Consider the following 13,958-nt stretch of genomic DNA (forward strand, 5'->3'; position numbering starts at 1 on the left):
TTATTAGATATCTTTATCTTTTTAATTACATATAATAAATTGGCCACATAATAAGAATAATAGTCAACTATTTAAAATAATCTTAATTGAACATAGCGCAAGCCCTAATGACATGCAGTTTGAGCAAAACACATAAGAAGCGTTGTGTGCGGGTAAGGGCCAGCATAGTGTTTAGTTTTTAAGTTTATAAAATATATATGTATGTTAGTCGGTAAGGTATTTATAATATGGGCCTTGTTGCCTGACTTAAATTTTAAATAAAATAAATAATAAATAAACACAAAATTACAGGAGGTGGAAAATACTCTGAATGGCTTTGAGAAAAGGATGGTACAGCCGTGCCTCTTTGTTTTGCTTGACTTGACGGGGTACTGTCGTGTCCCCAGATAAGGCCAGGTTTCCTGTTTTTATTTGAATGTGAGCTGTCGACTGGTTACTTTAAAACTAGTGTTAAAATAATTATATTGCAACAATTATTTTAAAAGGAGCCATCTTTGTTAATTATCGCACGATGTTAGAAGGGACATATGCTATATCTTGTCATTAATGATGCGAAAGGTAAGCATAATGATGATGCACCTTCAAAAATTACCTACTTAAATAAAAATATATTTTACTTAATTGGGAACGTTAACATTACCTACCTTAAAACTTATCTAAAAAAATGGCTACAGAGCAACGGTCAATAAACTAGTTTTATCTTTATACGAATAGGAAATAAAACACCCTCGTATTACGCTCCCGTCTCATTGCGCCGACCATTAAATCATTTTCCATCGAATAAGTTTTTACTTACACTTGGCTTAACCAATGTTTACATATGGTGACTGTGACTGTGGGGTTAGCGCAGCGTAGGGGGCTCCAAATGTATTTATTTAGATCTAAAATCGTACGCGTATATGAATAAACTAAACGAGTTTAATAATGTTTCGGATATGGATAGGGGAGCATGAGTTATAATTAACAGAGGCCAGAATGAACAATACATTATTTTGATATTAATAAACTTTAGTTAATTGTTTTACGTAACCACAGGTCATAGGGCCCTTTAATTCTATTATTTTTATACCACGGCTGTGACAATTTCTACATACAGTACATACACCATAAACGAACTCTATATTTACTTACCTTAAAATTAAATATGCTTGCAACATAGGCTCGTTGTCTACCCCTTCCTTGTATGTATTGGCATAATTATGTCAGGTTCAAAGAAAGATAAATGAAGATCATCTTTAACTCAATGTATGTATCCTTGGAAACTTAGGCAACCCTATAAGTACTTGCCTTGTAGAGTTACTATGGTTATGTCTTTATTGCAGCCCGCCGTTTTTGTGTCAATACCTCAATGGTACCTATTCCGTAAGGTGGAGGAAGGTACTGCCTTGCATGACACATGTTATTACAACACCTTGACTCCCTGTTAGATCGTTCCTTTACAGAAACCTGCCAAAGCAGATGCTTATGTATTACTTTCTTATTTAATGTATAGGATACAATTAATTTTCACATTCGCTCGCATTTTACACACACTTTTTCCTCTATTTATGACAAGGATTTATTGCTCTTGCTCCTATCCACGATTTTTGAGTCCTGTTGTTGAGGGATCCTGTGTATGCGCTGATAATGTCGTAAACAGTGTAAGTAAGTAACATTAAAACTTTACACCAGTTATTCGCATTTTTTGACCGGCAGATCTAAATAGCATAAAGTTAGATGTAGTTTTTATGCATTTTGTCTGGTTTTATCCTAGGTATTAAATTTCGTCTCCCCGAATGAATCATAATTATCATTCTCAGGTAAGGTACTAGTTTACTGAAATTGACCCGTTATAATACTACTTTAAATATTCTCTTTGTATGTCGTACTTAAAACGTATAGACTGAGGTAATTGGGATGTTAAACACAGTTCATTCCCCAGGATCGGTCAATTTTAATGTCATGCGTTGCGTATGGAATAGACAGTATGGACTATTAAATTACATAATTGTGCGTTATTGATTTAACATGACTTAGTTTCCTTAAGAATTGTAGGTAAAGACTGCACTGTATATTTGTACCTACAAGTCTAGGTGTTATAATTGTACATTTTATTTAAGTAGTCCAATATAGTTCTTTGCTTTATCCGAGACAAGACGAGATATTCGTTGAGGGCTAAAGGTTGTATGTCCCACAGCTCCCATTTATCTTCAAAACTGATTAACTGATTTAAATATTTACAATTTTGTGTATCAGCGATGCTTCTTATAATTATGTGTAGGTATACGTTTTTACTTGCTATTAGAAGGCCTTGTTAAATATTACTAGAGAATTCTTAATGTGGTAAACTGGGCATTGAACGTTTTACACATTGGTAGCTCAATATTTTTAGACACTAGGTACTTTATGATAAGTGGTTGAACGGATATCGTTCTTATGGGCAAATAATAATTAAAATGTGGCATCGGGGCTGGGAGGCACGTGCTGGCGCCGAGCCACGTGCCGACTCCTCGCATTGTTGCCGGGGTTATTTATGAATATTGTTCATTGCAGAAGTACGTTTCCAACCCCGAATCGTGTCGACATGCACTTTTGAACACTTAGTGTGGTAACGCTGATGATAGCTGGCGTCGGTGCATATTGAGGTGTCGAAGTCAGCGTTAAAACTGTACATCTTCCCTTTTGTTTTGAATATGGAGGACCTTATCTTCACATGTTTCATTGGCCAACAAACTGGTAACAGTTTATCGATAATATTATTTTTGTTTGTCAGCATATACCTTTTGTATAAATACTATACTTCTAAAAAAACGTCATGTGTTGTAGAATTTGAAACTTTTATTAATAACACATAATCTAAACATAAAATAATTCTGCGCCTGTGAACCTAAATATTTCTAATTTGAGCGATGAGACATGGTAAGACGAACTTTTTCCTCTGATGCATAGGTACCTGCAGGATAGTTTATGTTTGGTAAAGATGTCCAATCAATAAGCTCCATAGTTACGAAATATTTAGCACTACATTGGTTTGGTCTTCGTACGCAACGTGGCAAACAGAAAGTTTTGTTATCGAAACATTTAGAAGGCGTGCACGTTAAGTGTTGAATAATCAGAAGGACTCACAACAGCACCCTCGCGCGTGAGAGGTTTCCAATAGGTTTGAGTTTGTCACTAAATTATGAAATAGTAGAGCAGTGTGATAGTCGTCGGCCGGCGATTGGTATCGGAAGCGGGGCGGGCTGACGGGAGGGGTGACTTCCTCGTTCCGGCTGCTGCTCGCGGTCGTAACTCATCATCAGGGCCCCGCGGGAGGCGAGAACACTCTCCCTCACGTGAACACAAAGAAAAATAAAGATTTGTGTGAATTATACCCCCTACGCAAGCGAAAAGCGCCCCCTACATCGCGAGATCTAAAAAACGGAGTACGGATGCGCGAACTCTATGAGTACCCATTTGTTTACTAGCAAAAAGTACAGAACGTAATTCGTCATACTAGCAATTCCTTTTGGGAAGCGCATGTCAATCTATACAAATAGAACATTAACAAAAAACTTACACTACCATTTCCCAAAGCCGACCCTTTCCCCCGTTTTTGGGGGGTAGGCACGGTACGGCACGGTATCTCATGGCTGCCGGGCCAAATCAGCTTTGACAGCAACAATCGGGCAAAGCGGCATCGCCTAATAGTCAAAAGTGCATATATACTCACTACTATGATAATACTATTACTTATTCTGTATCACTTAGCATACGATATCAAATACGAAAAAAATATAAATTTTGAAAAGCTTTATCTCATAAACTATTAGATCTACAGAGATAATTCTATTCTCGTATTGTGGCAAATTTAGTCTACTTTAAAAACGTCTTATGAAGGTACTATCAAAAACTAGTCCTATAGGGTTATAATCGCCCAAATCTAAAAAACCGGCCAAGTGCGAGTAGGACTCGCGATCCAAGGGTTCCGTACATTAAGTCCGACTCACGCTTGACTGCACAGTTCTAATAGGTTTTCTTATCTATAGATAAAAAACTATTGTGTCTTTTTTTCAAAATTTTAGACCGAGTAGTTTCGGAGATAAGGGAGGGGGGAATGGTCATTTTATGGCTATTTTCTTAAATAACTCCTAAACTATTAATTTTAAAATTAATAAAATATATATTTAAAATTCTCAAAATTAGCTTTTTCATTTGATATATAAATGTTATAGGACATTATAGGACATTCTTACCCAGATTGACTAAGTCCCACAGTAAGCTCAAGAAGGCTTGTGTTGTGGGTACTCAGACAACGATATATATAATATATAAATACTTAAATACTTACATAGAAAACAACCATGACTCAGGAACAAATATCTGTGTCATCACACAAATAAACGCCCTTACTGGGATTCGAACCCAGGACCATCGGCTTCACAGGCAGGGTCACTACCCACTAGGCCAGACCGGTCGTCATAACATGATAGAGTTTGAAAAACTTTATTTTTTATCTTTCTCATTTATCTCCCAAAAATCCCCCATGTTTAAAATTCATTTATTTACGTTACATGTCCGTTTTTGGGTCACTATTTACATATGTGTACCAAATTTCAATTTAATTGGTCCAGTAGTTTCCGAGAAAATAGACTGTGTCAGACGGACAGACAGACAGACAGACAGACGCACGAGTGATCCTGTAAGGGTTCCTTTTTTCCTTTTGAGGTATGGAACCCTAAAAACCGAAATTTTCGTAGATTTTTCGATTTTTGACTAAGTTGCGTTCGGCGCTCGAGGTCAGAAACTTGGATTATAATTCATTGAGTCAACATCATAAACAAGTATGTAATAAATAAGAAGTACTTACCGGATTTGACGCAAATGAACCACGTTACAAAAGTCGACAAAGTTAATGGATTATTATATTATTTGTCTTTTCTATTGAACTCCGTTTTAGATGGGAAGGTTGTTGAGACCCCGTTGATTGGTCTGACACTTACGCGTATTCTTTTACAATAGCCGATTATCGTGCTTCCGCTCCTAAACATTTAAATTCTGAACACGATCGACATATATGCATTTTGGTGCCAGTGTTAAGAATGGAAATTAGTAAAACTACAAGATAAGATATAGCACAGGTACCGTTATACTGTCACAAATTACCTACTTACTTTGCAAATAACTGAAAACCCGTAATATCGATGTTTAATTTAAGGTTATAGGGAGACCTACCTGAGCTGAGGTATAGGGAAGAATACATGTATTTCATTGATCAGTTTCGGAAGGCACAAATACTAAGTTATGCAAATGAACCATCCGTTATAATTCGATTTTCTGCTTTATAGCTGCGTAATAAACATTCTAGTTGTCCGATTTAGACATTTTTTGTCGCCTGCCAATAACAATACGATGGGCATAAAACGCTCCACTTTTATATTTTCTCATTCTAATAAATAAAGATTTCAGACCTTACAGATCGGGCTCACTCTAAAAACGACCGCCCGGGTGGGTGTATTAGAATTTCCAACTCTATTGTGTTTTATCATACATTCTTTTTTGCACCTCGTCAATGTTCATTTGCAATTTTCATTCTGGCGATGGCATAGATTAAGTTTTTACGTAGCGTTGATTGTGTCTACATTAATTCGGAAGGCGCTTGATTGATTACACCATAACTTAACATATTTCATTACTTTTCTATTTTTCCTACCTGTTTACAATAGATAGTATAAAAACAAAACGTGGCTTGTTTTTTTTTTGAATTAGGTAATACTTAAGTAAATTATATTATGGGACAATATACACAAATCTATTTAGTTCCACAGTAAGCTCAATACGAAATGTATAGTGGGGTTGGATGACGTTGAATATAAACATATTATCAGGTGATATATAGGAGACAATGAAATACCTATCCATGTAAATGCGTCTGACTGTATATATCTCATTAATAAATACATAAATTTAAGGGTTTTCCAACATTCGCGGAACACTAGGTGCGTTTATTTTATTAATGAAAACATATTAAGTAGTTTAAATGGCGGACCGAATGTGTTATATTAAGACATCATCTACCATTTTTTATACTATAAGATGAATAAGAAGTAAAGGCAGGTGTAGTGCTACTTATTTTTGTTATTATCATCTTAGCTATCTGCAATGTGTCTGAAAAGTTTGCATAGGTACAACAACTATTTTTTTTATATTTATGTATTACATACTTGTAGTATACGTAGGGGAGACCGAGTTGAGTTGTGACAGAGGAGAGTTGTGACATTGTCGATTTTTTGGAATCTATTAACTAAAAACTAGGTCGCAATAGCGCGCGTTTGTTAGTTCAAGTTGCGAGCTAACAAACGCACACTTTTGCGAGCTCACTAACAGTTAATAGATTCCTAAAAATCGACAATGTCACAACTCTCCTCTGTCACAACTCGCCTCGGTCTCCCCTACCTACTATACTTACGGGTGACGGAGGCTGTAGCAGGCGTGGCTCACTCCGCGATTTCGTCGTTTTGCTACAGGTAGCTAAAAGTACATCCGTTCCACACCAATATTGGGGAAAGCCATAAAAGCCGCGCGTGGCGCTGTCGCCACCTAGCGGCCATATCTGTGCTGATCGTAATAGACGCGTTTTGTTAGAGAGTGAGTCTTCTGTACCTAGTACTATTATTTATTCTGTGCCTGTAGCCTTTATAAATAATCGGCCAGGAGCATGTCGGGCCATGCTCAGTGTAGGGTTTCGTAGTTACCATTCTATCAAAATAGTCCAAACGGGGGCTATTAGTAAGTATCATAAGGGAGTACCTTTGCAGCACTTTTGTACTTACGTCTTTTTACTAAGATAAGAAGATTTTTTTCAATAACTTAAAAACGACTAGACAGAACTTGTTCGCTATAGTTTTCGTTGAAAGTATTTATTAAGCTCTTAATATTTCTCGATTTTTTTCATATTTTTTGGACCCGTGGTTCTAAAGTTAGAGGGGAGGTGGGGATACATTTTTTTTATATCAATAAATGGTTTTAGAAGACCCTTATTCGTTTTGAAAGACCTAGCCAACGATACCCCACACTATCGGAAAAACGCAAACTAAAAAATTAAAAGAAAAACTTTTTGTATGGGAGGTGCCCTAAAAAAAACTTTTTTTATAAATTTTATCTTACCGTTCTGTTGCAATGCATGATTTATGTAGCCATGTCAAATTGCAGCTTTCTAGCACAAACGATCACGGAGCAAAGCCTCGGACAGACAGACAGACAGACATGGCGAAACTATAAGGGTCTCTAGGTGACTACAAACCCTAAAAAGTGGGGAGCCGAGTTGCCCGATTTATTGGCTTTAAATTTTTTCTCCAAGTTTATAAGTTAGAGATCCGAGTGCTCGTCACTTTCCCAGTACATACTTGTACATGTCATCTTTAAACTCGCATCAGTGTGTAAGTAGAGGTGACAGCCATTAATGGTGTCATCTATTAATATACCTACAGCGTGACTTCAAAATTATAATACAAAATCATGGCTCAGCTAATGACTAATAATGTATTATATTAAATCAGTTGTTAAAATTAGCCTTATTTAACTATAGTTAAATTTCTACATTCTTTCATGGCATGTCTATCTGACATACCTATCACTCAAAATTATCATTCAACATACGTTTTTTTTTTCATAAATAATGTGTCAGATCGGCAACAAATGAGAAAAGTGTTAACTTGAACATTTTAAAACTCTTTTCATTTAAACGCAGTGTTAGGACTACATGTATTATTTTAGGTAGTTATTGAATGTGTTAAGTCGAAATTTGTTTATTTTTTACATTTATTTTGGCAGTCAATATTCTGAAAATAGGTACATGATATCGTTTAAATACCGTTTGCTCGATTTTGTTTTGGCTCGCTCTCTAGGTGTATTAAGAGCTTATTATGTAGTAGACAGTAGGTAAGTAGGTACTACTTGTACATTTTGAGACGTCGACGTGTAAACAAAAAGGGTCCCTGTCGAGGGTTGCAATGGGCGGAGTCAGGTGTCACTGGCAGGCTGCAGATCTTATCTGCCGGGGGAGGCACGCCGACCTACGATCATACTTTGCCGTCGCCGTCGCTTCTAAAACGGCGGCAAAGTATGATCTTTAAAAAAAAATTAGCCCCAACCGAATACAGAACCTCCTCCTTCTATGAAATTGAAGTCGGTTAGTAAACTAAATGTTGACTGATGCCTAAATCACATAACGCAAACACAACAAAGTCGATGTAAACAGGTCGCCCAACAATAAGATTATAGTTCGTTTTATTTTGCATTAGAAAAAAGGTAAACAATCTTGTCATATCTTTTTATTGAAAAACACTTTTGAAAAATAAGTCACGGCAAATATGTAACAATTATGAATCATATACGATTATTTACATTATTTTGCTTTCGGATTTCAGTTAAAAGACGCGTCAAGATTGCGTAGTCTTTTTCTAATGCTAAAAAAAATCGAACTATAACTATTGTTATCTATTGATATACATACCTACATACAATATATTGATGATTGTACTGTATAGACTCCATCTGTGGTCAACTATCGACTACTTTCTATTTTTTTAAAGAATTCCATGCAATTTTTATCTAGGTATTTTATAGCTTTTACTTTGTTCGTTTTTCGGCTTCCTTCAGTGTAGTATCGGTCTCTATCATCAGATTAGCTTGGTGGTGTCGAACAGGTTTGTTTTGAGGATCATATGTCTATTTGGGATCCATTGCATTAAAGCAATACAAAAGTCAAAGTCTGACAATCGCAAATATGGCAATACATTGTGACGTCACTATTGCTTAGAAGCCGTTTTGACGAGATATGGAAAATAAGGAAATTGCGTTTTTGTCGGTGAAATATTGTTTTTATGTATATGTATAGTTGCCATACATTTTTTTAAATAAATGGTAAGAATCGAGTGGTACCATTATTATTATTATTTTTTGGATGTTTAAAAAACTGAAATTTTGATTTGTATTTTCTTATTATTCCCATATATTTTTTAAGTTTCTAATTATTGTCATGAATTGCTCATTTTCTATATATTCAACTAAATTTAGTACAAAAATTCAACATGTGTCAACATCCCTATACTTAGTGGGAGATATAAATACCGATGATTTTAGTACCTAAAATGATAATGTAGACAAAGCTTGTGGTCGTTGAAGGCAGGCACGGCGAGCGCGGGCGCAGCTCGGCTCCGCGACGAAAGCTCCACGTTCCACGCAATATGTTAACATATTTTTTAATTTCTGCCTCAGACATTTAAAGAGGCAATTGCAAAGTACATGCGCCGGAGTGAGATTTATAATAAGAAAAAGCTCCTACCGCGCTTGCACCATAAGGATCTATAAATCTTTTAAGTACTGAATCGGCCAATCCCTGTTGAGAAACTATAAATCATCTCCGCGGACAGTAAAGTCGATTCGAATATGACGTCTCGCTCGCACTCGCCCCTTCTTATACGCTTCACATCATTTATCATTTTCTTCTCTCATTCCTTCTCAATGATAAATTCAATTCTCTTTTGGAATATGATTGTTCATCGTTTTGTAACGGTGGTGTTTTATTGTGAGTATCGTCACGGAGTTAGGTTTTTTGATCGGAATCCGATCGAAATCATCGCGAGAATTGGATTTCCATTTTAGATTTCGTATCCCGAATGATCAATCTTATAATACTTTAAAGTCAGGTATGGTAGGTACTACGTACCTACGTATACCTATAGTTCCGACACGATGTTTTTAGCAATAGCAAGCGAACGCAAAATTCTTCATAACAATGACGTAACTATTTACTCGTATTATTTGCAGACTCAGGAAAATTAGACGATTCTCACTTTTGCACTTTGCAGCGAATATTAGGTGTCTTTCTGTTGGTTTTATATTTTTGATATTTAAATAGGTATAGGTACTTACTGATAAATACAGGGCGTAAACCTCGGGTATTTTTAAAAGTATGTCAAGATAAAAGGTAAAAAGTAAAAATTACCTTCTAGAATTCAAATACGATTTTTTATTACTTTTAAAAGTCTGCTATTTACACGGCTGTAGAAAAGGCATTCAACAATATCCTCTTAAAATAACTTAGAATACATGGTGCTCTTTCAGTCATTTATATGCAATATAAATAGGTTTTGCCTTTTTATAATATGTCAGTATGTGAAAAAATAGATACATCAATATTTTTATATAAGTATAGCTATAATCGTAAAGTTCAGAAGTGGATAGCACAATTCAATAGCAAAGACACTGATAACTTATTTTAAAATCAATTGCTTATACCTATTATCACTGGGCATTCATCTTAATCTATATATTTTACATGACGCTATAACCTAAAGTAAAAAATGTACACAAATTTTAAATAATACAAATCGTAGTCTTAATGGACTTGGGTGCTTTGGCCTCGCTGCTCAAATTGTCTCATTTCATATTTCTTAAATTACGAGTCCCCTGAAAATCTGTAGATACGTTACCGAAAACACATTTTTGTATTTAACAATCAATAAAGTCATTTATTCATAGAATTAATAACAGAACAGTTTGTACATTGCTTCTTATTTCTCTAAAAGGCTGTATCAAATCACGGTCAAAGAGGCAGTTGAGTAATTTGCAGTTTGTGTTATTGAAACTAGTATTTTTATATAAAGCCTCCTGTACTGCCAGAGGGACGCGAGCAGAAAATGTCAGCAATGGACATATGGTGCTCACAAATTAAGATTTGAAAACGTGATATAAGACATTAAATTACAGTGTTCACCGTAATAATTCTAATTCGTTGTTTTAAAACAAACAACCGATTATTACAATTTTCTAATAGCTCTTCAATCCCCATATTTTATATACGCCCTTCACGGGCAATAGGAAATTGTAGCGCAAGTAGCGCAACCAGCAAAGATAGTGCAAATATAAAGATTTTTTAGAATAAGTGTTACAGCGGTCAGACTAATACAATTAATATAAGCGTAGAGTGCACTACAATTAAAACATCTATTAAGGCGCCTTAGGAAACTTTTCATTCCACGTTAATAAATAAATTATTTAATATTGACTCAACATAGCATAAATGGATCAATTAATCGTCGTGTGGCAATCGAAAGTGTCTTTAAGTAAGATTTCCTATAATTTTTATTTTGATGCCCGCCATAGAAGAGTGCGTGAGTTTATCGTCGAGTGAAGAGTTCCCTAAGTGCGATGCTGTCAGTAGGCAGCGGCAGCACCTGAGTGATGCATTAAGTGGTGGTGGTGGTAGGTCTCCTGTGTGGGACACCACCAGTCAGGTACTCCATGCGGCATTGCGGGAGCCGGTTGCTGAAATTGGCTCCAGTGCCCACCAAAACCGAGTTTATTGTCCATTACGCCGTTGCCTCCGATATTAGTGAGATGTGGGGCTTGATTGTGGTGAGGCGGTGCGGGTGGTCGTTCGTAAGGTTTCTGATCGTGAGGATTGAGGTACTTATTGTTGAGGCTCTCGAGTTTATCTGCTATCGAAGCGTGGTGGGGCGGGTGGTGCGGCGGCATCGGCGCGGGCGCAGTTGCGGGCGGAGGCGGCAGTGGCGCTGGGGGGCTGCTGGCCCCGGCCGTGACGCTGACGCTGCCCGCGGACGAGGAGTCGTCGCCGTCGCTGTCGTAGCGCGGGGACGCGTCTCCGGCCGCGCCGTGGACCTTCATGTGCTTGCGCAGGGACGACGGGTGTGTGTAGGACTTGTCGCAGCCGTGCACACGACAGTTGTAAGGTTTGTCAGACGTATGCACGTGAGAATGCTTTTTTCTGTCGGAAGAGTTTGCGAATCGACGATCGCAACCAGCGTATTCACATTTGAACGGCTTTTCACCTGTTGACAAAGAAAAATAGGTGTTATATTTTGGAGTTACCTACCTACGTGATTCATCAGAAATTTATTTTGATATAAATTTAGATTAACGTTACACAGCGTAAAATGTTTCTTTATTCGAACTATTATTATTCGAGCCAGTTTCGCTTCTTATAACTTAAGAGTAGCCTTCTGTGCAAATGTCTAATCACGCCATAAATAACTAGATTAGCGCGTTTTTGTAGACTAAATAAACATTTGACAACAATTTCTTGAAACTACTTAACGTTGCTATAAATCATGTTGTACACAAAAGCCAGAGTTAATGGGAGAGACAGTAAAAAAAAGTACGAAATTGAACCTCGCTGTCTAAGAAAGGGTATCAATTTAGTATTTTTCACCTAGATAGAATAGTGATTTTTTTTTCGCTACGGTTTAGTTATCTCAAATACACTTCGTAGGTAATTAATCCAACAGGTGAGTAGATAAAAGTCCGGGGAGTGCCTCAATTTCAACTGTTAGTTTCAGATACCTTCAGTATTATTATGTAAAACTAGGTATAGTACCTAAAATGTGCTATGGAATAAGATAGCGATAAATTGTAACAGAAATCGTCTTTTGAAAATAATATAATAGCCCTCTATTTATATGGATCTATTAGAAAAGCACGGATGACAGCTTTCCGCGCATGCTCATTGATAAATAACATTAGAAATGAGCTCACCGAATCGTATGAGAGCTACATTCTATAAACACGAATGCGCACAGCTCGATTAGTGTGACCGCACTATGCAACAATGCCCGTAGTTTTCTTTGTCATGTTTACAAATAAGCCTCTTCGGTTGTAATCCTCGGCATTGTGTTTGAAACTCGAAGATCGCGTTGAGGAGGCACAGATGCTAATCTCAAGTGTCTGTTAACGCACCGATAATAGGACTTTTTAGACCTGCCCTTACCGCAATATTAGTAACAGTTCGTATACGTATTCATTGAATTGATCTCACATTCGACAACTTTTGTGAATGGATTGATACTTCCTTTCTTTCATTCAGCACATCGTCTCAAAATATTTTTGTATTGTAAAACCGAATCTTAAATTCAAGCTGAAATTTTGATTCCTTTTTTTTATATTCCCTCCAACAGATTGGATAATTTTGTAGCTCAAACAAAAAGTGGTATAATGATCTCATTTGGGTTCAAAACAAAACAAGCCCAATACAAAACATTAATGAGTTAAATACCGCGATAAAAGAGGCCAAAACATGTGTCACCCGTCTAATTACTAATCGGGCGTCTTATCTCGAGGATGACAAGAAAAAAAGGATGCACGACAAATCCTATTAGAGTGAGATGGCTTATCATCGGCGCACGCGCCACCGACCGTGCGAGATGGTTTTTGACCAACACACTTATCATTGTATGTTAAGTTATATTTACCTACCATAACTATTTGTAGGTTTTTTGGGATATTAAAATATATTGCGGTTCGATTGTACCGTATAAATCAGTCTTACAAATACTAAGATCTTACACCTATCAGATGGTGCATCTATAAAGTGGCAAAATAAAAACAGAAGACACACGAAGGGAATGCGCGTCGTGAATTCGTTGCGTGCCATGTCGGGACACGGGTTTTAAGGTCAGATGTTTATCTTAAACGGCTGTATCACCCACAGGAGACACTTTTTGTAACATTATTATCGAATTCGAAGTATTATTATTCATACTTTTACAATAAAACACATGATTATTTAAGAAAAAAAGATAGGTGTGTACATTATGTAATCTAGATACAATTAACTTCTTAGCATCTATACTTTTACAAAATTCAGGAGTAGGTACCTATTTACGTAATAAAATAACAGTTGGCACATTGCCTAGCCAAAATTACTCCGTGGTGTTGGATTACAAATCGCTACTTAAGAGCGCTCTGCTGAGAAAACAAGCTTTTTAGAAATAGCACGGGCAAAGGAAATCCGAGACATTCGGCCTTTGCACCCAAATTGTGGTAAATGGCTTGAGGTGAGTGTAAACAAAAACAATCGCGTGTTATTGGGTATCAAGTTCTGTGGCTGCTACTTGATCCACACTAACTGCTGTTAAGTATTTGTATCTAAAGGTACCTATACTAATAATTAAATCGGACGCAACGCCTATGATCGATGT

At 36.6% G+C, this 13,958-nt stretch overlaps 1 protein-coding gene across 1 annotated transcript in view; it reads right to left on the reverse strand.

Moving 5' to 3' along the window:
- Positions 1-9,971: 9,971 nt before the first annotated feature.
- LOC134804427 (zinc finger protein ZIC 4) overlaps positions 9,972-13,958 on the reverse strand; it is a 29,325-nt gene continuing 25,338 nt past the window's right edge. Inside the window, exon 3 of the mRNA XM_063777467.1 lies at positions 9,972-11,813. Coding sequence (XP_063633537.1) covers positions 11,179-11,813 — 635 coding nt within the window. The 3' untranslated portion in view covers positions 9,972-11,178. The remainder of the gene's footprint in view (positions 11,814-13,958) is intronic.

Source organism: Cydia splendana, chromosome Z (assembly GCF_910591565.1).
Source record: "Cydia splendana chromosome Z, ilCydSple1.2, whole genome shotgun sequence".
NCBI lineage: Eukaryota > Metazoa > Arthropoda > Insecta > Lepidoptera > Tortricidae > Cydia > Cydia splendana.